Source organism: Balaenoptera musculus, chromosome 12, assembly GCF_009873245.2.
Source record: "Balaenoptera musculus isolate JJ_BM4_2016_0621 chromosome 12, mBalMus1.pri.v3, whole genome shotgun sequence".
NCBI classification, from domain to species: domain Eukaryota; kingdom Metazoa; phylum Chordata; class Mammalia; order Artiodactyla; family Balaenopteridae; genus Balaenoptera; species Balaenoptera musculus.
Genome location: NC_045796.1, coordinates 9,750,980 through 9,775,059, shown reverse-complemented (window position 1 = coordinate 9,775,059; position 24,080 = coordinate 9,750,980). Strand labels below are relative to the sequence as shown.

The window sequence follows — 24,080 nt, the reverse complement described above, 5'->3', positions numbered from 1 at the left end:
GAAGGCAAGGAACCAATCAATCCCAGCCAACCGGGGTCCTATCAAGAGGACCCTGGAACCAACTCAAAGATGCTCCCACTGGCCAAAGAGGGAACATTTTGAGCATCAATAAAGATAAGACTGCAATGGACTGGAACACATCAAGTCCGTTTAAACTCAAATATGAGTTCATAATGAAAGTGAAAAATAAAAAAACTAATTGGTCACCACTGGAGGATGTTAATGGACCAATTCACTGAGTTCAAAATGACTCATTATTTTGAACACTAGTAAATAAAGGAAAAGAATCCTATTCTACCTCTCTTGTTTGTGTTACCATCGGGTAACACAAATAGTAGATGGGAATTTTCTGTTCTTTTAGAAGAATTTTAGCTACAAATGAAGAAAATGATAGAATAGAGCATGACTGGTTTGCAAGGACTATGGCACTGAGGCTCAATGGTTGCTGCATCACAAAGAAAAAATCAGACCTGTGCTTCCTGACGGGAAGAACACACCCACCCAGGAGACAGAATGTGCTAGAGCTTCTGTCTCCAACCACTGAGCTATATTATAGGTCATGCAGAGAGCAAGGGAACACGCTAAACGATACCAGAGACGCTCAGCAGAATGCACTTTGTGAGGGCTGCTGGGCATGCTACCTAGTTTTCTCAGCAAATAAATTGCAGGGGAAGAAAGAAATGGAAGGGAAACCTATGTATTTAAAGGAGGTTAAGAGACACATCGGTCTCATTGCGTAAACATTACTTGTGTGATGCACACAAACTATGGAAAGCGATTGATGACATTTACAAGACACTCAGAAACGTGAACACTAACAGAATATCTGATGATATTAAATAATTACTGTTTAGAAAAATGACACCAGTCTGCAGGCTTATGCAATTTCTTGGGTGACGTTGAGGATTCAGAGTTAAGGGAGTGAAAGGCCACTAAACAAGTTTATGGGAGATTGCAGTCTGGCTAAATGAATGAATGAATTAATGACTTGAGAATATTAGCTTTTAGCTTTAAATATTCAGTGTCATTAATATGTAATGAAATACTGCATGTGAAAAGTACTTTGAAAAACTTTCAAGTTTTACTAAAAATTAGGGCTAGAATCTTTGAAAGCCAGCCTATCAGTACACACAGGGATCAATAAAGCTCAGTTTGCTGATGGGCTGATCTGCTTTGCCGGTATACTTATGGTGATCACATTCTTCTGAAACCCCTAAAAGGGCGTGTGGTCTGACAAAAGGATATTTTCCAATTTGTGAATGCATTTAATTGAAAACTGTTATTAAGGTATCAAATTTAAGTCATATTAGTTGTACGCTTAATGAATCCCTTTTAAGGAAAGTTCAAAGGTACATGAAACTGAAACAAACCCAGAAAAATCCTATTATCATCACCTTAATTATGCGTGAGTCAGTCACTTAATTATTACATGAGTCAGAGCCCTATTAGAGAATGGTGTCCGGTGTGTGCCACACTTTGAGAGGCAGGAAAACTGGAAGACGGTCCAAGTGTAATTAGAGCGATGGAGTGTTTTACGGGGAGAAGCTGAGAAGGTTCAAAATCACGGTCTCAAAGTGTATTGCGTGCTTTTAATCACCTGGAGTGAATACCTAGATCCTTGGCTATACAGAGGGTCATGCAAGAAGAAATGGGCTGTAAAAAAGAACTACTTGTACCTCCTCCCATGTCCCAAAACTGCTCTCATAAGGGGCAGCCGTGACCTCCACGTGACGAAACTCAAAGGACCAGTCCTCGTCCTACTGGACCCGGGGCAGCCTCTGGGGCCCCCTTCCTCCCCTTCAGTGCCCCGGATCGGAGCACCCCTGGGCTCAGCCCTCACTCCTCCCTTTCTGACTAGCACTCAGCCCTTGGTGAACTCACCCAGGCCAAGGCTTTAAACACCATCGGGATGCTGATCGCGTCCACATTTACTTCTCTGCCCAGACCTCGCCCTTGGACTCCAGACTTGCGTAACTTACTGCCCACTCGGCACCTCAACCTGGATTTTTTTTTTTTTTTAAAGGAATTCCTTTATTTTTATTATTTACTTATTTATTTTTAGCTGTGTTGGGTCTTCGTTTCTGTGCGAGGGCTCTCTCTAGTTGTGGCAAGCGGGGGCCACTCTTCATCGCGGTGCGCGGGCCTCTCACTATCGCGGCCTCTGCTGTTGCGGAGCACAGGCTCCAGACGCGCAGGCTCAGTAGTTGTGGCTCACGGGCCCAGTTGCTCCGTGGCATGTGGGATCTTCCCAGACCAGGGCTCGAACCCGCGTCCCCTCAGGGCCAACTCGCATTGCTGGGGCTCCAAGGCGGCCACAGGTAGGTGTGTCGCCTGCTGCCCTGAGGCTCTGCTAACTCCCAGGTCTCGGGCTGGGCGTCCCTCTCAACCTGGATTTTTAATGGGCATCTCAAAATTAACATGCCCCAGTCTGCCCACCCACCCAGCCACCTGCTCCTCCCACGGCTGCCCTTATCTCAGATGATGGCAATTCCATCCTTCCGGGTGCTCTGGCCAAGATCATGGCATCATCCAAACTCCTGCCTTTTCCTCTTATGCCACATCTGCTCTAACGGCAAATCCTGTGGGCTCACCCTTCACAGACCTATACCGAACCCAGCCGTTTCTCTCCACCCCGCTTCCAATGTCCTTGTCCACGTACCGCCAGCGCCCCCGGGTTTTCACAGCCGCCCCCTCTCTGGTGCCACTGCTCCCTCAAGTTTCAACTCAGCAGCTAGAATGATCTGATATAAACATCATCTAAGCAGGCCTGGTCCGTCTTAGAAAGGTCTCTTGTCCCTTCTGCCCACCATCCAATTTATTTTGTGATTTTCCCAGCCAGGCTTCCAGAGTCAGCAGACTACGCTTACTGCCCCCATTTCTCATTTCTTCCTTAATTCTTTTTTTTTTTTTTTTTTTTTGGCCGTGTTGGGTCTTCATTGCTACGCATGGGTTTTCTCTAGTTGCAGCATACTCCTTGTTGCGGTGCGCAGGCTTCTCACTGCAGTGGCTTCTCTTGTTGTGGAGCACAGGCTCTAGGTGCGTGGCCTTCAGTAGTTGTGGCACACGGGCTTCAGTAGTTGTGGCTTGTGGGCTGTAGAGCGCAGGCTCAGTAGTTGTGGCTCGTGGGCTTAGTTACTCCGTTGCATGTGGAATCTTCCTGGTCCAGGGCTCGAACCCGTGTCCCCTGCGTTGGCAGGTGGATTCTTAACCACTTCGCCACCAGGGAAGCCCTCTTCCTTAATTCTTTGCAAGCTGACTTTTTTCCCCACCCTCTAATTCAGAGGTCACCATTAGCTCCTCACCAAACCAAGGTTCTTTCCTGAGTCCTCATTGTTAGGGACCTTTCTGAGGGTCTCAAACCAGTAACCATCCTGCTTCCCAGAGCATCCCCTGCCACACCTGGGCTTCCTTAATCTCAGGCTACTTCTTTCTAGTCCTTTCTTCCTGCCCCTCCCACACTCAGACTGGCCTTCACCCCCCCCCCCCAACCCCCTTTCAGAGAGCTGTTCCCCTCACAGCCTCCACTCTTCATTTCTGGCCTTTCCCACTGGCTGACCCTCCTCATCTTAAACTCAGCACAAGCCAGACCAGGCCCACTTCCCACACCCCCTGTCTCTGGTCACACTGGCTTCCTCCCTCATTCTCCTATCTCTGTCAATGGGGCCACCACCACCCCATTCTCTCAACGCTGGGCTCCCTTCTGACTTCTCGCTGTCCTTTTGCCTCTCATTGCAATAGGCACCAAGTACAGCCTTTTGTGTATCTCTCCCCTATTTCTCTCTCTGCTTTGATAACTTGCTGGGCTCCCTGGCTCCCCAGGTCCTGGCTGACTCCCCGGGCCACAGCCCCATTGCATTTCCTGCCGTTGTCTACTCCAGGGGTGACGGAGCTGGCTTTTCCTTCTGGCCTCACCTCCTCCCCCTCCAATCATAGACCTCCAAGAGCTCTGCATCTCAGGAGTGGGATGTGCCCAAGCTTTCCCCACTCACATGGGTCCACTGGCCTTCCCAGGTTCCACTCATGGTTTAGGTATCAGAGCTGACCTTTTTCTCGAGTGTCTCAAGATCTGATACTTTCTCCATCTGCTAAACGTGCCAGTGCCTGAGTGACCCTCAGCCTATCAAGGCAGTGTGTATGTAAGGATGGGGCTTCCTCTGCTGCCCCTGTGGACCATCCCATTCCAAACCATGACCTGAAAACACAGCAGGTGCCAATTCTCAGAGGTAGGGGAACAGCCATTATTGGTGTCTAAGATGCATGTTATAGCATTGCTGAAATCAGGGCATTGCTAACGATTTAATTACATGGTTTAATTGGCACCATTTTTTCTTTCTCAGTGGTACATAAAATAGTGGTTCATCTTACAGTTGATTGTGTCTTAGATTCCATAAGCTGTAAAGCTCAAGTGCTGGTCTGGACTATAGGAAATTTTCTAAAATATGTTCAGCATGCCACTGTGCAGAGCTGTAAATTATGTGATACTAGGAAAGGCAGGAAAGAAGAGGAGAGAGAAAATTTTAAAAGACTTGGTCCCCTTCCTAAGATCTTATGACCTAATTTGTGAAACAGGGCTAAGAGAAATCTGAAAACACTTCTCAAGCAACAGATGAGCAGGTGAGAGCTGAAGTGAACATCTGTGAATCTGAGGGTACATAAACAATGTTGTCTGGAACCTCAGCATCCCAGGAAGGCTTCCTGGAAGAAGTGAGCTTTGCATCTAAAAGGAAAGAAAAAGTGGGCCAAAGGCTACTCTGCCTCATTTAATGGGCACACTGTTCTCAGGAGGAAATAACGTCTCCATTTTACAAATGTTTGGATAGCGTATGAGCATCATACCCGGGATATCCACCACATAATTGAATTTGTGACAAGGGGGCAGAAGGCTCAGGAATGACTTGAATCTCTGCTGTTCACATTTCCTTTATTTCCCAAATCACCCCCTGAGAGGGTATCCACAGAGGATGGAATGTCTGGTGGTTCCTGGTCATTTTTTTTTGGGGGGGGCCACCCCAAAGGGCAAACAGGTTTATTGCAGCTGTGGCCAGGCAATCAGCGGTTGAACTTGGCCACATGTTCCAGCTCATCCTTCTTCTTGATAGTGTAGGAGCTGGAGGAGCCCTTGGCAGCGCTGATGAGCTCGTCTGCCAGGCACTCGGCAATGGTCTTGATGTTCCAGAAGGTGGCCTCACAGGCACCTGTGCACAGCAGCCAGGTGGCCTGATACACACGGTGCAGCGGGGACACGTCCACGGCCTGCCGCCTCACTGTTCCAGCTCGCCCAATGCGGGTCAAGTCCTCCCAGGGGCCACTGTTGATGATGGCATTCACCAGGACCTGCAGGGGGTTCTCACCTGTGAGCAAATGGATGCTCTCAAAGGCGTGCTTGACGATGCGCACAGTCACGAGCTTCTTGCCATTGTTGCGGCCATGCATCACCATGGCGTTGGTGAGGTGCTCCAGGATGGGGCACTGCACCTTGTGGAAGCACTTGGCTGCGTAGCGCCCTGCACTGTGGGGCAGGTATTTGGCATACTTCTCCTTCACTGCGATGTAATCCTGCAGGGAAATGCCATTGATCTGCACATCATCAGTGCTCCACTTCCCAAAGAGCTTGATGTCGGGGGTCTCTGCTACTGCAGGTGCAGCTGTCTCCCACTCCGTCATCCTGAAGGCGCAGCCGAGGCATCTCGGCCGCTCGGCATGGACCACGCGTGCCCTGGCACAGACAGGAAGCGTTCCTGGTCATTCTTGAGTGTTCTGCAAGGGCGCCACCATCCTGCTTGCCACCGGGGGCTCTGCTCCTTCTGGAACTTGCCCAAGAGACAAATGGCTTAACCCTCAGCCTTCTCCATGTGAGCAGAATGGGTGTGAGAGGAACCAACTGGGTGTGGGGCCTGATGGGAACATCCTGACGGAGGTCTCAGGGCCATCCATACACATCCCTTACAGGAGAAGGAAACGAGGCCCCCCAAACCCACCCAAAGGGCGATTCCAGGGAAGCCCTCTCCTTCCTTCTCTCTCCCCTCCCCTGCAGACCAGTCCCGACATCCTGGCTAAAACCCAGTGCCAAGAGGGGCCCTGCCTAGCTGCCAGGTCCTCGTACTCCAGCGGAGGATGCACGGATATGTGCTGCTGTCCACATGTCTGAGTACAAACTGGCTTGTTGTAGTATCTACCCTTAAGTCAAGGACTGTACACACTCACCAGAGTGGGAGGAGGGATTGCAAGATGGAGGGAAAGGGCGCAGGCAGGGAGAGGGAAGAGCCCCCGTACTGGCGCACCCACACCCATCAGCATCTCACAGTTGGCCCTGCGCGTTACTCCCCGAGCGTTCGGCTCCTCCGACTCCACACCCATCCTGTAAGCCGGTGGGGCAGGTTCCGGTCACCATCTGACAAAGGAGAAAAGCGGGCTCAGAGAAGTCAAGGTCACAAGGTAAGTGGCAGGTCTAGAGATCAGGGTCTCAATTCTCTCCGAGAAAACACACCTTTGATCCTCCCAAATTCTACCTGGGGGTGGACAGTGGACCGCAGTACCCTCCGTACAGAAAGCTAGAAGGCAACACTTAGGGAACACTTTCCACTCGCCAGGCACTCACCAAGCCCTTTACACGAATTAACTCCATCCTCACCGCAACTTTACTAAGTAGCTACAGTTACTAATCCCGCTTCACCCGTAGGGCTACTGAGGCACAGAGAACAAGGGACTCGTCCAGGGTCGCAGAAGTAGACGAGAGAGGGAGGCGTGAGCGGGACCGGGAGGACCAGGGAGGGCAGCGGAGGGCCGGGTGGACTTCGGAGGGCCCGGCGCCGGTGGTTTCCAGCCTCGCGGCGCCGGCCAGGCCCCGGCTGCCCATATAAGGCCGCGGGCGTCCTGTAACGTTTCAGGCGCATTAGGGCGCCCGGCGGCCTGCAGCCTCCTCCGCGCCGAGGAATGTGTGGAATCCTCCTTCCTGGCTGCCGCCCCCCGCAGGAGGACTTCCCCTCCGCACCCGGGCCCCGGATTAGCCCCCGAGCGAGCCCAGAGGCCTCCCACCGCTGCCTGGCCGCTGGGGGGAGCGCGGCGCCTCGGCGGAGCCGGCCGGGAGGCGGGGAGGCGACCGCGCGCCCTCACCTGCCCGGGGCGGCGCGCGCGCGCGGGCGCAGAGGAGGCGGCGGGGCGGAGGCCGCCGAGGAGCCGGGGAGGAGCCTGCGCCGGGCGGCGGCGTGGGCGCGAAGTGAAACTCCTGGAAGTCGCGGGAGCGCGGGGAGCCGCGGCGGCGGGCCGCGCGCCCATGGCGTTGAGCAAAGGGCTGCGGCTGCTCGGGCGGCTGGAGGCCTCGGGGGAGAGCAGCATCCTGCTGGAGGCGCGCGGCCGCGGGGACTGCTTGCTCTTCGAGGCCGGCACGGTGGCCACGCTCGGTGAGTGCGGCAGGCGGCGCCGCCCGGGGCTCCGGGCCGGCGACTCCGCAGCGGCGCCGGGGCTCGGGCCGCGCCCTGGTCCCCTGTCCCGGGGAGGATGCCTGGAGGGGAGGTCGCCTGCCTTTGCTGAGACCTAGACAAACGGGCACCTCCCGTCCCCGAGGTGACCGGTCCCGGGCGGCGCGGAGGTGGCCGAGGCGTGGGGGTCGCACGCGCAGGGTGGCGGGTGGCCAGTTTGAATGAAGTGACGCCGGGGACGCCAGAAGACACGTGTGGCTGCTCCCGGGTGCACAGGCGGCCCACAGGGGTCTGCGGTCTGCGCGCCTGCCGGCGGGGTCCGTTCTTGGAGAGCCGCCTCTGGTCTTTTCTGCCCCGCGCTCCCCCGGAACCCGTTACAGATTCAAGACCATCCAGGAGGGGTGACTTAGGAGGCAGCCCGACCAAGTGCCTGGCGCTGTTTTTCTTTGGCACCTGTTGATGAAACCAGTGAATGCCCGTTCCCTTGTGATGGCCTCCTTCACTCTCGGGGGTGGGGGGCGGGGGATGGGGACAAAAGCACCATAACATAGCCTCCGGAGAAAGCGCTGATGGCACCTTTGCCTCATGTAAATACTTGGCTGAGAAGCGTCAGTACTGCAAAGTATAGAACTTGGAGGCAAAAAAACAAAAAACAAAAAACCTGGTGACTCTGTGCTGGGTGTATTTGACATTAGCCAGTTGCCAAGTCAGTGTATTTCACCTATGAGCTCCAGGAAGTCTTGACACTAACATTGTGTCAAGGGCTTTACAGACCATCTCATTTAATTTTCACAATTCTACAAAAGGACTAGTATTATCCCCATATTACAGAGGAGTAAACTGAGGCCTGAAGAGGTTAAGAAACGTGCTTGCCTAAGGTGACAAACAGCTCTACCTGACTTCCAGTGACTATTTCTGTATTGTTGTACAGTGTGCGGCTTCTTGGAATCACCTTGTTTTGTGGCTAACATTCATGAGGAAGGCCAGGTAACAAAGAGAGCGAAACCAGGTAGAAGTGTTAGAACTTTAACCTGAACACTAGAGAGTAGGCTTACAACTGGTGTCCAGTATCTCCCCTGTTTGTAGCTAAACAAAGCTCAGAGGAGGGTCACCAGTCCTTTAGGTAGATGACCTGTGCACTCACGCCCACCACATTTTATAATTGAATCATTTTTTTTTTCAGATTGTATGCATCAATTCTTCAATTAGATTCTTCGGTATACATCTTGGAAGGACCATCTCTTCTATTTCTGCTTCCCTAATCATTTTATTAGCATATAGTTATCTGGCTTGTTTTCAGTCACTTGGTTACTAAAACAACATCTCCAGTATTGTCGGCACCATAAGTGTGCAGTAGTCATGGATTAAATTATTATCAGATTATTCCAATTTGTGCTCTGTCCCGAAAAGTCCAAATTTGGTCATTTGCTAAGGTCTTGAAAGAAAACCACAGAAATCTCCATTCCATTTTAGATGTCTACTTCATACCACATGTATCAGAGCTGAGAGATTAAATTGCATGGTACAAAACTACTGCTTCATCAAAGAGATTAAAATATTATTCAGTTGGATGACAGCAACTTTAAGCAAGGTTCCTATATATATGAGTTCCTTTCAAACCACTGGGATAAAAAGACTTTATTTTTTCAAAAGTGAAGATTTTAAAATGATTAATGAAAGTAATACAATGCATATTTTCCATTGGAAATTAGGATTGGGCTGAAATCATGTATATTATGTTGGTGATTACAGTAGTCTGGATTCTAGAACAGAGGGTGTAATGACAGGAATGGACCTCAGCTCACGTGCACTCCACATTTGTCACTTAACCTAGCATTCATTTTTCAGTAGACTTTGGGCTGAATACTTAACTTGTGAAGTCTTCTTAAATTAAGGGAAACTATTTTTATTTTTATTTATTTATTTTTTTAAACATCTTTATTGGAGTATAATTGCTTTACAATGGTGTGTTAGTTTCTGCTTTATAACAAAGTGAATCAGCTATACATATACTTATATCCCCATATCTCCTCCCTCTTGCATCTCCCTCCCACCCTCCCTATCCCAGCCCTCTAGTTGGTCACAAAGCACCGAGCTGATCTCCCTGTGCTATGCGGCTGCTTCCCACTAGCTATCTATTTTACATTTGGTAGTGTATATATGTCCATGGCACTCTCTCACTTTGTCCCAGCTTACCCTTCCCCCTCCCCGTGTCCTCAAGTCCCTTCTCTATGTCTGTGTCTTTATTCCTGTCCTGCCCCTAGGTTCTTCAGAACCTTTTTTTTTTTTTTTTAGATTCCATATATATGTGTTAGCATATGGTATTTGTTTTTCTCTTTCTGACTTACTTCACTCTGTATGACAGACTCTAGGTCCATCCACCTCACTACAAATCACTTAATTTCATTTCTTTTTATGGCTGAGTAATATTCCATGTATATATGTGCCACATCTTCTTTATCCATTCATCTGTCGATGGACACTTAGGTTGCTTCCCTGTCCTGGCTATTGTAAATAGAGCTGCAGTGAACATTGTGGTACATGACTCTTTTTGAGTTATGGTTTTCTCAAGGTATATGCCCAGTAGTGGGATTGCTGGGTCTATGTTAGTTCTATTTTTAGTTTTTTAAGGAACCTCCATCCTGTTCTCCATAGTGGCTGTATCAATTTACATTCCCACCAACAGTGCTAGAGGGTTCCCTTTTCTCCACACCCTCTCCAGCATTTATCGTTTGTAGATATTTTGATGATGGCCATTCTGACTGGTGTGAGGTGATACCTCATTGTAGTTTTGATTTGCATTTCTCTAATAATTAATGATGTTGAGCATCCTTTCATGTGTTTGTTGGCCATCTGTATATCTTCTTTGGAAAAATGTCTATTTAGGTCTTCTGCCCATTTTTGGATTGGGTTGTTTGTTTTTTTTTGATATTGAGCTGCATGAGCTGCTTGTAAATTTTGGACATTAGTCCTTTGTCAGTTGCTTCATTTGCAAATATTTTCTCCCATTCTGAGGGTTGTCTTTTCATCTTCTCTATGTTTTCCTTTGCTGTGCAAAAGCTTTTAAGTTTCATTAGGTCCCATTTGTTTATTTTTGTTTTTATTTCCATTTCTCTAGGAGGTGGGTCAAAAAGGATCTTGCTGTGATTTATGTCATAGAGTGTTCTGCCTATGTTTTCCTCTAAGAGTTTTATAGTGTCTGGCCTTACATTTAGGTCTTTAATCCATTTTGAGTTCATTTTTGTGTGTGGTGTTAGGGAGTGTTCTAATTTCATTCTTTTACATGTAGCTGTCCAGTTTTCCTAGAACCACTTATTGAAGAGGCTGTCTTTTCTCCATTGTATATTCTTGCTTCCTTTATCAAAAATAAGGTGACCATATGTACATGGGTTTATCTCTGGGCTTTCTATCCTGTTCCATTGATCTATATTTCTGTTTTTGTGCCAGTACCATACTGTCTTGATTACTGTAGCTTTGTAGTGTAGTCTGAAGTCCAGGAGCCTGATTCCTCCAGCTCTGTTTTTCTTTCTCCAGATTGCTTGGGCTATTCAGGGTCTTTTGTGTTTCCATACAAATTGTGAAATTTTTTGTTCTGGTTCTGTGAAAAATGCCGTTGATAGTTTGATAGGGATTACACTGAATCTGTAGATTGCTTTGGGCAGTATAGTCATTTTCACAATGTTGATTCTTCCAATCCAAGAACATGGTATAGCTCTCCATCTGTTTGTATCATCTTTAATTTCTTTCATCAGTGTCTTATAGTTTTCTGCATACAGGTCTTTTGTCTCCTTAGGTAGGTTTTTTCCTAGGTATTTTATTTTTTTTGTTGCAATGGTAAATGGGAGTGTTTCCTTAATTTCTCTTTCAGATTTTTCATCATTAGTGTATAGGAATGCAAGGGATTTCTGTGCATTAATTTTGTATCCTGCTACTTTACCAAATTCATTGATTAGCTCTAGTAGTTTTCAGGTGGCATCTTTAGGATTCTCTATGTATAGTATCATGTCATCTGCAAACAGTGACAGCTTTACTTCTTTTCTGATTTGATTCCTTTTATTTCTTTTTCTTCTCTGATTCCTGTGGCTAAAACTTCCAAAACTATGTTGAATAATAGTGGTGAGAGTGGACAACCTTGTCTTGTTCCTGATCTTAGAGGAAATGGTTTCAGTTTTTCACCATTGTGAATGATGTTTGCTGTGGATTTGTCATATATGGCCTTTATTATGTTGAGGTAAGTTCCCTCTATGCCTACTTTCTGGAGAGTTTTTATCATAAATTGGTGTTGAATTTTGTCGAAAGCTTTTTCTGCATCTACTGAGATGATCATATGGTTTTTCTCCTTCAATTTGTGAATATGGTTTATCACATTGATTGATTTGCGTATATTGAAGAATCCTTGCATTCCTGGGATAAACCCCACATGATCATGTTGTATGATCCTTTTAATGTGCTGTTGGATTCTGTTTGCTAGTATTTTGTTGAGGATTTTTGCATCTATGTTCATCAGTGATGTTGGCCTGTAGTTTTCTTTGTGACATCTTTGTCTGGTTTTGGTATCAGGGTGATGGTGGCCTCGTAGAATGAGTTTGGGAATGTTCCTCCCTGTGCTATATTTTGGAAGAGTTTGAGAAGGATAGGTGTTAGCTCTTCTCTAAATGTTTGATAGAATTCGCCTGTGAAGCCATCTGGTCCTGGGCTTTTGTTTGCTGGAAGATTTTTAATCACAGTCTCAATTTCAGTGCTTGTGATTGGTCTGTTTATATTTTCTATTTCTTCCTGGTTCAGTCTCAGAAGGTTGTGCTTTTCTAAGAATTTGTCCATTTCTTCCAGGTTGTCTATTTTATTGGCATAGAGTTGCTTATAGTAATCTCTCATGATCCTTTTTATTTCTGCAGTGTCAGTGGTTACTTCTCCTTTTTCATTTCTAATTCTATTGATCTGAGTCTTCTCCCTTTTTTTCTTGATGAGTCTGGCTAATGGTTTATCAATTTTGTTTATCTTCTCAAAGAACCAGCTTTTAGTTTTATTGATCTTTGCTATTGTTTCCTTCATTTCTTTTTCATTTATTTCTGCTCTGATCGTTATGATTTCTTTCCTTCTGCTAACTTTGGGGGTTTTTTGTTCTTCTTTCTCTAATTGCTTTAGGTGTAAGGTTAGGTTGTTTATTTGAGGTATTTCTTGTTTCTTGAGGTAGGATTGTATTGCTATAAACTTCCCTCTTAGAACTGCTTTTGCTGCATCCCATAGGTTTTGGGTCGTTGTGTTTTCATTGTCATTTGTTTCTAGGTATTTTTTTATTTCCTCTTTGATTTCTTCAGTGATCTATTGGTTATTTAGTAGTGTGTTGTTTAGCCTCCATGTGTTTGTAGTTTTTACAGATTTTTTCCTGTAATTGATATCTAGTCTCATAGTGTTGTGGTTGGAAAAGATAGTTGATACTATTTCAATTTTCTTAAATTTACCAAGTCTTGATTTGTGACCCAAGACATGATCTGTCCTGGAGAATGTTCCATGAGCACTTGAGAAGAAAGTGTATTCTGTTGTTTTTGGATGGAATGTCCTATAAATATCAATTAAGTCCATCTTGTTTAGTGTATCATTTAGAGCTTGTGTTTCCATATTTATTTTCATTTTGGATGATCTGTCCATTGGTGAAAGTGGGGTGTTAAAGTCCCCTGCTATGATTGTGTTACTGTCGATTTCCCCTTTTATGGCTGTTAGCTTTTGCCTTATGTATTGAGGTGCTCCTGTGTTGGGTGCATAAATATTTACAATTGTTATATCTTCTTCTTGGATTGATCCCTTGATCATTATGTAGTGTCTTTCTTTGTCTCTTGTAATAGTCTTTATTTTAAAGTCTATTTTGTCTGATATGAGAATTGCTACTCCAGCTTTCTTTTGATTTCCATTTGCATGGAATATCTTTTTCCATCCCCTCACTTTCAGTCTGTATGTGTCTCTAGGTCTGAAGTGAGTCTCTTGTAAACAGCATATATGCAGGTCTTGTTTTTGTATCTGTTCAACCAGTCTATGTCTTTTGGTTGGAGCATTTAATCCATTTATGTTTAAAGTAGTTATCGATATGTATGTTCCTATTATCATTTTCTTAATTGTTTTGGGTCTGTTATTGTAGGTCTTTTCCTTTTCTTGTGTTTCCTGCCTAGAGAAGTTCCTTTAGCATTTGTTGTAAAGCTGGTTTGGTGGTGCTGAATTCTCTTAGCTTTTGCTTGTCTGTAAAGGTTTTAATTTCTCCATCGAATCTGACTGAGATCCTTGCTGGGTAGAGTAATCTTGATTGTAGGTTTTTCCCTTTCATCACTTTAAATATGTCCTGCCACTCCCTTCTAGCTTGTAGAGTTTCTGCTGAAAGATCAGCTGTTAACCTTATGGGGATTCCCTTGTATGTTATTCTTTTTTTTGTTTTTCCCTTGCTGCTTTTAATATTTTTTCTTTGTATTTAATTTTTGGTAGTTTGATTAACATGTGTCTTGGCGTGTTTCTCCTTCGTTTTATCCTGTATGGGACTCTCTGTGCTTCCTGGACTTGATTGACTATTTCCTTTCCCATATTAGGGAGGTTTTCAACTATAATCTCTTCAAATATTTTCTCAGTCCCTTTCTTTTTCTCTTCTTCTTCTGGGACCCCTATAATTCGAATGTTGGTGTGTTTAATGTTGTCCCAGAGGTCTCTGAGACTGTCCTCAATTCTTTTCACTCTTTTTTCTTTATTCTGCTCTGTGGTAGTTATTTCCACTATTTTATCTTCCACGTCACTTATCCGTTCTTCTACCTCAGTTATTCTGCTATTGATTCCTTCTAGAGAATTTTTAATTCCATTTATTGTGTTGTTCATCATTGTTTGGTTGCTCTTTAGTTCTTCTAGGTCCTTGTTAAACGTTTCTTGTATTTTCTCCATTCTGTTTCCAAGAATTTGTATCACCTTTACTATCATTACTCTGAATTCTTTTTCAGGTAGACTGCGTATTTCCTCTTCATTTGTTTGGTCTGGTGGGTTTTTACCTTGCCCCTTCATCTGCTGTGTGTTTCTCTGTCTTCTCATTTTGTTTAACTTACTGTGTTTGGGGTCTCCTTTTCGCAGGCTGCAGGTTCGTAGTTCCCGTTGTTTTTGGTGTCTGCCCCCAGTGGCTAAGGTTGGTTCAGTGGGTTGTGTAGGCTTCCTGGTTTAGGGGACTGATGCCTGTGTTCTGGTGGATGAGGCTGGATCTTGTCTTTCTGGTGGGCAGGACTGTGTCCAGTGGTGTGTCTTGGGGTGTCTGTGGCCTTATTATGATTTTAGGCAGCCTCTCTGCTAATGGATGGGGCTGTGTTCCTGTCTTGATAGTTGTTTGGCATAGGGTGTCCAGAACTGTAGCTTGCTGGTCATTGAGTGGAGCTGGGTCTTAACATTGAGATGGAGATCTCTGGAGAGCTTTCACCATTTGATATTATGTGGAGCCAGGAGGTCTCTGGTGGACCAGTGTCCTGAACTTGGCTCTCCCACCTAAGAGGCACAGGCCTGACACCTGGCTGGAGCACCAAGACCCTGTCAGCCACATAGCTCAGAATAAAAGAGAGAAAACAAAAAAGAAAATAAAGTTATTAAAATAAACAATTTTTAAAATTATTAAAAATAAAAAATTTTTAAAGTAATAAAAAAGAAAAGAAAAAAAAGGAAAGAAAGAAAGAAGAGCAACCAAACCAAAAAACAAATCCACCAATGGTAACAAGTGATAAAAACTATACTAAAAAAAAACAAAAAAAACAAAAAACAGACAGACAGAACCCTAGGACAAATGGTAAAAGCAAGGCTATACTGACAAAATCACATAAAGAAGCATACACAAACACACTCACAAAAAGAAAAAGGAAAAAAAAAATATATATATATATAAAAAAAAAGGAAGAGAGCAACCAAATCAATAAACAAATCTACCAATGATAATAAACTCTAAATACTAAACTAAGATAAACATAAAACCAGAAACAAATTAGATGTGGAAAGCAAACCCTAAGTCTACAGTTGCTCCCAAAGCCCACCACCTCAATTTTGGGATGATTCGTTGTCTATTCAGGTATTCCACAGATGCAGGGTACATCAAGTTGATTGTGGAGATTTAATCCACTGCTCCTGAGGCTGCTGGGAGAGATTTCCCTTTCTCTTCTCTGTTCGCACAGCTCCCGGTGTTCAGCTTTGGATTTGGCCCCGCCTCTGCGTGTAGGTCGCCTGAGGGCATCTGTTCCTCCTCCGACAGGACGGGGTTAAAGGAGCAGCTGATTAGGGGGCTCTGGCTCACTCAGGCCGGGGGGAGGGAGGGGTACGGATGTGGGGCGAGCCTGCAGCGGCGGAGGCCTGCGTGACGTTGCACCAGCCTGAGGCGCGCCGTGCGTTCTCCCTTCTCCCGGTGAAGTTGTCCCCGGATCACGGGACCCTGGCAGTGGCGGGCTGCACAGGCTCCCGGGAGGGGCGGTGTGGAGAGTGACCTGTGCTCGCACACAGGCTTCTTGGTGGCGGCAGCAGCAGCCTTAGTGTCTCATGCCAGTCTCTGCGGTCTGCGGTGATAGCCGCAGCTCGCGCCTGTCTCTGGAGCTCGTTTATGCGGTACTCTGAATCCCCTCTCCTCGCGCACCCCGAAACAATGGTCTCTTCAAGTAAAACTATTTTTAAAAGGCAGCTGTAGCATTTGGTGATATTGCTGGTCCAGAGGAGGATTGTAGGAGCCTTCTGTTACTAGAAAGTTGTTGTCTCAGACTTTTAGAGTATTCTAAACACATCACAATTGGATAGACCGGCTCTGAACTTGAAATTCCCATCTGTGTTCTAAAGGTCTAGCTTTTTGCTTTCCTTTTCTGGATGAGGTTAAGAGTGCTTTCATTTTTTTTTCCCCCCAGAAGGTTGCAGTCTCTACTTTTGCGAGGGGCAGTACACCTGTGGCAGCCGGCATAGCTGGCAGTGGAACCCTGGCCATTCCATGAGGTTCAAGGTTGGGGGCAGCTTACTTTTCCCGTCAGCTGTGGTTTCCTGTGATGGGTCTCCCCATTGAGGAATAAGAGGTCAAGCAGACTTAAGTCGAGGGTTTATTCCCACTGTCGAGGGCAGTGGTTTCTCCCTGGCCCCTGAGTGGTCCTAAATTCTGTGCAGCTCTGCGGCAGGTGCACGCTGCTGCTTTTACGGGGACAGGCAGGAGAGCTCGGTGGGCCCAACAGGCATAAGCATAGCTCTTCAGTTTCAACCCGTAAGGATCATAACTTGCAAAGGCTTCCCATTGAAAGGGGCTCACCTTTGCCTGGTGTTTTCAGGCAGTGCTGAGATAGGGGCTTGAGTTGGGTGGTGAGTTTAGGAAAAACTGGTGATCATGGATTGGCCGATTTCTAGGTTAATCCTATTCCAATGTGACTTAGGTGGCCACCTAGCCTGCCAGCAGGAGGTTTGCTGGAGGAATACTTCCAAGTTCTAGCTTCTAAAAGAATTAGGTTGAGAATCCATCTTTAATGTGGGTCAGCGGGAACAGGAATTCCAGAGGCAGAAAAGCCAAACAGGTTGGCACCAATTTCAAAGGTTTTTATCAAGTTTTCTCGATGACCTGATTCAACAGTAGGAGGCATCTCAAGTATAGATACAAAGCCAGAGCCTGTAACAGTTCCCCTGGGTCTGCCGTCCACAGTTAACATACAGATGTTCTCTTATTTGGTACTGGGGCAAAAAGCGCTTGCTGTCTTCTCTCTCTTTGTCGCTTTCAGACGTCGTGCAGACCAGATGAAGGGAACTGTACCTATTGTTCATGACTTTCGTCCATTTTTAGAGCCAACAGCAATGCTCCAGAGTTCAGTGTTCTCCAGACAGCCCCCCAGGAAGGGTGGTCTGCAAGTGCGCGTGTGTTTACACGTGGGTGTGAGTCGTGCAGCCCTGCCTCTCCCACCCCCAGCCACGCGTGCTGTGGAGCAGGGAGCGAGGTGGGCAGGAGGCTCCGTGAGACTTAATTAAGCTAATTAGTGAGTGTCCCGAAATTACCTTGAGCTTCTGGGGGAAGAGGTCCTGTGTAAACACGGGCCTGGGTTCTCCCAGCTGCTGTGGGAGAGGCCACAGCGTCAAGTTTTGTTTGACTTGGAGACGTGGCCATGGAGCCGAGCAAGGCTCTGTATAAACTGCCACCTTGGCCGCTTTGTCAGGCTTCGTGGCCTGGGTTTATTTGGTCAGTGACTTGAAGTTTGACCTGCCTAAGGGCGTCTGAGAGAGTCAAATGAATCCTCCTGGGTAAAGACTGAAGCGCAGGTAGGGACTGCTGGGGGCTTCGGGCTCCCGTCTTGGGAAACCTGGGTGGTGACCCCAGGTCGCAGCGGCCTGTTGTGTCCGTGGCTCGCGAACAGGCCTTTCCCAGTTGTAGGTTTGCTGCTCGTAATATTGACAAGATGGCAAACTGAGTTAGTGTGCTTCTGCCTGGCTTTTTTTGGTAACTCACCAGGAAGAATGTGATATCAGATCTCGCCAGGCTCCTTTTTTGGGCTGCGTGGCTCCAAAACTTTTCCTTTAACCTTTAATTGTGAAAATGTTCAGATGTACACAGAAGTGGAAGGAAAAGTGAATCTGCTGTACCTGTCACTCACTGTGGGTGGTTATCAGTACAGTTCAATTCTATGTCACCCGCCCCTGTATTTTATATGAAAAATAAATTTCCTAAAATTTAGTTGGTTTATTGCCAGCAAGATTTTAATTAATTTGGCTTGGCTTTTTTTTTTTTTTTCTTCCTGACTTGCATTTGTATGTGTGTAAGTTCAGATTTTCTTGATGGATTGAAACGTGATCAACAACAGAAATGGTGGTGTGAATTGATTCTGAGATTCTGGCCAAGATACATTTTCAAGAGTGAAGTGATCACACGGGAAGAGTAAACCACAGCCTGGAAGAGCCGGGTGTCCCCCCTCTTGGGACAGCATTGATGGGCTCGAAGGAGATGGGTCACAGGGACCCAGTGGAGGCACTGCCCCTAGACCACGGCAAGAGGGGGCCTTGCCCTGTGACTCTCACCAGAATGAGGAGTCGGGCCAAGCGGCCGTGTCCCCTGCTGTTTGTGGCCCTCTCCCTGACCACCCCTGGACCCCAGTCCAGGTACACAGGATCCTGGAATCTCCTGCGTAAGTGGTGTCCAGCCTGCATCCAGCCTGCTCGGGTCTCCTCCCAGGGCCCCCGACAGACTGTGCAGTGGGTGAGTCTACCCAGGTCTGGAGGAGGGGTGTAGCAAGGGTGCAGGGTGTGAGTGGGAGTGGACGCACACTCGCTGGGGTGTCCTCAGGTGTGTGCACGAGGCCCCTGCAAGGTGGTATGAAGCCCAGAGGGGGCTGGGGTCGGTGGAAAGAAAAGGGGGCCAGGCTGGGGCCGGCTCTCCCTACTGGGCACATTCTGGACCTGGCCTTCCAGTTGGTCCCGGGGGTGTCCTTCTCAAGCCAAAAGGATAAAACGTATTTTACTTAACAGTTTGTGAGCTTGATTGAAACCTTACAAATAGTTCCACACAGGGGGTGCAGGGCTCCGATGGTACCTGGCTCAGACCCTGTAGGTGTCAGGCCAGGTGTGCCTAGGTCTTACTCTGGGGCGTTCCTTGGGCACCCAGGCACCCCTTTGTGATTTGTGACTGCTCAGCTTCTGTTGATGGACGGTGTCACCTTTTCACCTGAGGATGGTGTTTTTTCCCCACTCAAAGTGTCCTTAAAGCCCTGGCAAACTGCCCCAGGCTCAGACCTGGGAATTAGATTGGGGTCCCTATTATTAGGGGGTGTGTGGTGGCCAGCCCGTCTCCAGGGGAAAATCAAATCAGGCTGGCAAAGGTGCGTGCACCCAGGTAAGCTGAGGGCTTGAAAGCGAGGCCCCAGCGCTGCGCTGGCATCTCCAGGCTGCAGTTACAGTGGGCGCTTTGCTAGATGGCGGATTCTCGGCGAAAGTCAGCACAAAACAGCCCAATTACAGGCATTTCCTGTTTCAAGGACTTGCTGGAAGGAGACCCGGGACCCTGTTATGTAAATGTAAGTCATTATTGAGGACAGTTTAATGAAACCCTTAAAGACATGCCCGTCCTTGATCCAGTATTCTATGGGTAGCCTATCTCGGGAAATACACACATGAACTCATTTTGCTTCAAGGATATGTATTGCAAAGTGTTTTGAATTTTCAGCTGGTCAAGTAAACTTTGGTTCACTTGATAATAATAGCTAACACTTATGGAGTGCTTACCATGTACCAGGCGCTGTTTGTGGTTTATACGTATTGACTTATTCAGTCCTCACAAAGAGGCAGGTCCTAATAATCTCCAGTTACACTTGGAGAAGCTGAGGCACAGGGAAGTGTAAGAACTTGCATGAGGTTCTGTTTCTAGTTAGTGGCCGAGCTGTGATTTGAGCGAGCCCAGGAGGCTCCAGAGAGCGGCATGTTTGCTAAAATCCCATGCTCAGAAAAAAAGAAATTTCAGCGTGTGTATGAAAAACACTAGCAGTGTCCTGTTGTCTCTCTGCTTATCTTGGGTTTCAAAACTCACGTGTAGTCAGTGAAGGGGAGGGCTACTGGTGCGTGTAAGCATCACACAGCATCCCGACCGTGACTGGCTTTCCATCTGACACTCTTTTATAGAGGGGCGTTCAGGCTTGGGGAAGCAGTCACCCACGTTCTGAGCAGCGCATGTGATATTACAAAGGCGAGATCTTCAAGAGAAGTGTGTGGGCTTCAGTCCTGTGTTCTAGCAGAGCTGAGGCTTGTGCCGGGTCTCGTCCTTCTGAGTGGATGTCCCGACACCTAGAACAGAGCCTGGTTAGGACTCAAGGCTCTGAAGGAAGTGCTGGGTTTCTCGGTGTAGAGGTGGCAGTGGACCCCAGGCTCCCCAAGGACGTGCATCTCAACGTGAGGACAGTCAAACAGGTAACACGTTGGTGTCGTCCTGAACCTCTCCTCGATTTTGAGTGGGGAAAGGTTCCTGAGTGAGTGTGCTGGGCGCCCCGCACACTTCCTGTCCTCTGTTCTGGGGCCCTGAGGACGGCTCTGCCACGTGGGTGGATAGACTGCTTTGCACCCAAGGTGGGCACTGGGCACCTGTTGTGGAGCACAGGGCCCCGTCCAGGAAGGCTGGATGCATCTGGCCGGGTGCTGGGGGGCAGCAGTCTGAACTCGGGGTATATGAAGCTGGAGGGTTGCCATTTGCTTATATAGCTTCTTGGTTCAGAAAATGACTCCGGGTGGGAGGGAGGATTCACTCTGAGCATATTAGCTGTGGAGGGCGGGCAGAGCAGCTCCTTCTGGTGGCCCAGTTCATGGGAGCAATTCCAAAGAACAAATGCAAAAGTCTGAACTTAATTTTAAGGCAGTTTTTTGAGGATATGGGACTCTCCCGGAGAGGCTTCTGTAACATCACGGGAGCTGGTGCTTAATTCTGTTCCTGCCTCTGTGCCCATTTCCACCCCTCCCCCTCCCCTCCCCAGGCTGCTGGGGCGTGATGGGGCCATCCCCCCTGCCCCACCTGCTGGACCCTTGTGCTCTACTCTCCGACTCTTTGTTGTGTGTTTCACTGAAACCATATGCTCCCTGAGAACAGGGCATCGTCTTCTGCCACTTCTGCTCTTTGACAAGGTCTGACGTGATGCTCAGGGCAAAACAGGTGGTAAGAAAGGAAGAGGGACTTTTCCTATGCCCTTTAAAACACTGTGAGGTCTCACGGAGAATTTGGGCCACCAAATGCTCTCCCAGTTACCGTGTTGATGTGGGATTTGGGGGTGGGCTAGGGAGAGGGCAAGGTGTTCAGGACTGATGCTCAGACCCAGCGGAGGACTGGGATGGTCCGGTCACCCATCAAGAGCTAGGAAAGTGGCCAGATTTAAGGTGAGCACAATGTACAGCTTATCTCCGATGGCCGGCTGCCTTTTTGTATTCAACTTGTACTGACATTCCTGACAGGTGGTAGTAATCTCTGCTCAGAAAAAGCAAACTCCCTTCCTCAGACCTGAATTCTAACCCTGATGCCTTAAGCTATTCCTTATCTGGGGGAATTGAGTTAATTCCCCCAGGCTTCGAACCCTAATCTGAAAACAAATGCATGACAACCTATTCTGGCTTCCCTACTCTCAGATTCCATGTGTCTTTAAAAAAACAAAACAAAACAAAACCTTACACACTAAGCATAAGCAAATAAGCCACACCCCTACTTTACACACCTAGTTAAAATTATAAACTACCCAGAAACTTGAATCTTAGGAGAAATGACCTGGCAAAGTAAAATCTAAGATGGCTCAGATCTAAGTCTGAGCTAAACCTAGGAATCTGATGCTATACATTTTTTATTGGAGACTTATGAATTAATTAAAATGCATGAAATTCTCTCTCTTGATTCTGCCCCTTTCCTGTAACCAGCAAAAACAATTTTTAAGCCATAACAATTTAAGCTTAAATTAGGAACATACGGTATTTATTAAACTAAACTATGCTAATTGAGTAGCTCTTTTAGCAGATTCTTATTAATATCCACTGGCATTCTGAAAATCATACCTTTCCTCATATTGAATAACTTTTTTTTAACAAGCTGGACTGGAGTGGGGCAAGTTGTGTGTCTGGGGATGGGTGGGCTTGTTTGTCTGTGTTTATTGCCTATACATGGCATGGACTTAGCTTCACTAAGTGAATCTTATCCGTGGCTGATAAATGTTGTATGTTGGAAAAACTCTTTAAGCAGAGATAGTCCTCTGCCGCCCCTGCTTCCCAGCCAAGCAGAGCTGAGGTCAGGCAGAGCCGAGCTGGGTCCTGCTGGCGGAGAGGAGTGATGGGGGGCTATCAGTTGCAGCAGCAGGGCACGTGCTCCGGCTTAACAGAACAGTGACACTCGTCTCATGGCCTGTTTCAACAGTGGACTTGTTTGTTTTTATTTAAATGGTGTGGATAGAGAAAGGAATATTGGAAAACGAGGGCTGGAAGTAACTTGCCACCCACCCAGGCCTGAGCCAGGCCCTTATAACAATGTCCATCTGCCTAGTGGCACCTGCTTCTCTTTTCACTGGGACCACTAGGAGGGGAGGAGCCTGTAGACCAGGAGGGGAGGAGCCTGTAGACCAGGAGGGGAGGAGCCTGTGGACCAGGGAGGAGGAGCCTGTGGACCAGGGAGGAGGAGCCTGTGGACCAGGAGGGGAGGAGCCTGTGGACCAGGACCCCATGCTGCTGGATGAGGCGGCGAGAGCCATGGGCAGAGCACATCTGTGGGGGTAACACAAGAGGGCCAGCAGCAGAGCTGCAGGAATGGAATTCCGTGTTAACACTGTAGGTCTCTGGAGTGGACAAACAGAATCTTATACTTGCCATTTCTAAGGGCTACTTTCTGCTTTCTCCAGACACAGTGCTTGGAGTGAGGACTCAGAGATTTCGTCTGATGGTATAAACTGGTTTTAACCAGAAGTAACAGAACTTCATTGCTATTAGTCTTTAAGTTTTGCTGTTTGTTGACAGGGAAAGAGGTATGATATCCATTAGGATGTTAAAAATATTGACATTTGCAAAGACCCCAGGAGTCTGGGATGGGAACACAGGGGAAGGTCCAGGCCTCCGTGCCAGGTTCTGGGGTGAGGTGGTAGGGTGGGAGGGCTGGGTGAGGTGGGCTGAACTCCTGTTCCCTCCCAAGCTCCCCTGCTTTCCATGCTGTGACTGTGGGTCTGAATCTGTCCAGAGGGGATGCTTTTTGCTAATTCACAAAAAGGCACCATACCAGCTGGAGACCGCCCTGGAAAAGGTGGACAGGTCATGGCCTTTTCTAACTCGTCTGGTCGTGATAAAATTTTAGTCCAGCCACAGAACTGGAACAAATGACCTAAGACACATATATGGAGTGAGAAATTGTAATGAAATACCACTGCCTGCACACGGATGGCTCCAGACTTCAGGGGTTTCTGGGTGTGTGTCTGACTTCAGCAGCGCTCCCCCTTTAGGTTTCTGGGTCAGTTTGCTGTTAGGAAAATTAGGTTACTGAGAACTTATCAGAATTTTGTCTTACAAGAGAAAATAGACCTGGAACGAAAACTTGAGGAGCGATCCTGTGAGGAAAGTTTGCGAGCTGTAGAGGATGAACTTTGTGACTTCAGTTTGGTCCCTACCTTTCTCCTGGGTCTTGTAGGAAAGTCGTCACATTTGTGGCTTCTGTCTTCCCCTCTCCTGAACACTCTCAGGTCTTTGGGTGCGGATGATAAGATTGTGCACTTGGGAAATCCAGGAGACAGTCCCTGAAGTCTCTGTGAGTGCAGCGATATCACGTCTGGCACTTGTGTGGCAACCCTCCAGGAGACAGACAGATGGACTCATGTGCACACACACAGTGGGGACACAACGGGTGAAATAAGATTGGGAAAATGTTGATGCCTGTTGGAGCTGGGTGATAGGCAGGTGATAGTTCATGAGACATAGTGAATTAACCTGGCTGCTTTTCAAGCTCAACAGATGAAAATCGGTAGTTTTCTCATATACCATCATTAGTCAATTAGAGTATGTAATAGGAAAAACAGATTCCACTCGCAGTAACAACAGTTTCTGGGAATAAATATAATAAAATATGTAAAGCTATAAAACTTTATGGACGCACTGAATAAGTGGAAAGGTACAGCATATTCTTGGGAAAGGAACATCAACATTGTAAAAATGTTCTTAATAAATCTG

At 47.2% G+C, this 24,080-nt stretch overlaps 2 protein-coding genes across 15 annotated transcripts in view; one reads left to right on the top strand and one right to left on the bottom strand.

Annotated features, from left to right (window-relative positions):
* Positions 1 to 4,948: 4,948 nt before the first annotated feature.
* On the bottom strand, positions 4,949 to 7,029 carry LOC118905213 (40S ribosomal protein S5-like). 2 transcript variants are annotated; one of them, XM_036871738.1, is made up of 3 exons: positions 6,599 to 7,029; positions 6,303 to 6,391; positions 4,949 to 5,716 (listed from the first exon to the last, which is right to left on the bottom strand). In XM_036871738.1, exons 1-3 carry the CDS (start codon positions 6,623 to 6,625, stop codon positions 5,050 to 5,052), a joined length of 783 nt encoding a protein of 260 aa, XP_036727633.1. In that variant the 5' UTR covers positions 6,626 to 7,029; the 3' UTR covers positions 4,949 to 5,049. The 2 variants fall into 2 exon arrangements, with proteins under 2 accessions (XP_036727633.1, XP_036727634.1); XM_036871739.1 differs by lacking the exon at positions 6,599 to 7,029 and having other exon boundaries at positions 4,958 to 5,716; positions 6,205 to 6,369.
* Positions 7,030 to 7,181: 152 nt separating this feature from the next.
* SYNJ2 (synaptojanin 2) overlaps positions 7,182 to 24,080 on the top strand; it is a 99,075-nt gene continuing 82,176 nt past the window's right edge. For all 13 annotated transcript variants that reach the window (XM_036871728.1, XM_036871727.1, XM_036871735.1 and 10 more), the window contains exon 1: positions 7,182 to 7,400. In XM_036871728.1, the coding sequence (XP_036727623.1) occupies positions 7,274 to 7,400 (127 nt within the window). In that variant the 5' untranslated portion in view covers positions 7,182 to 7,273. The remainder of the gene's footprint in view (positions 7,401 to 24,080) is intronic.

Bases quoted from the DNA above. Each gene is read 5' to 3' on its own strand.
- LOC118905213 (XM_036871738.1), bottom strand. From the start codon at position 6,625: ATGGAGTTAATTCGTGTAAAGGGCTTG. The intron at 6,392-6,598 runs GTGAGTGCCTGG...CTCCTTTGTCAG, and splicing joins TAATTCGTGTAAAGGGCTTG to ATGGTGACCGGAACCTGCCC. The intron at 5,717-6,302 runs GTGAGATGCTGA...TGTCTGTGCCAG, and splicing joins AGTAACGCGCAGGGCCAACT to GGCACGCGTGGTCCATGCCG.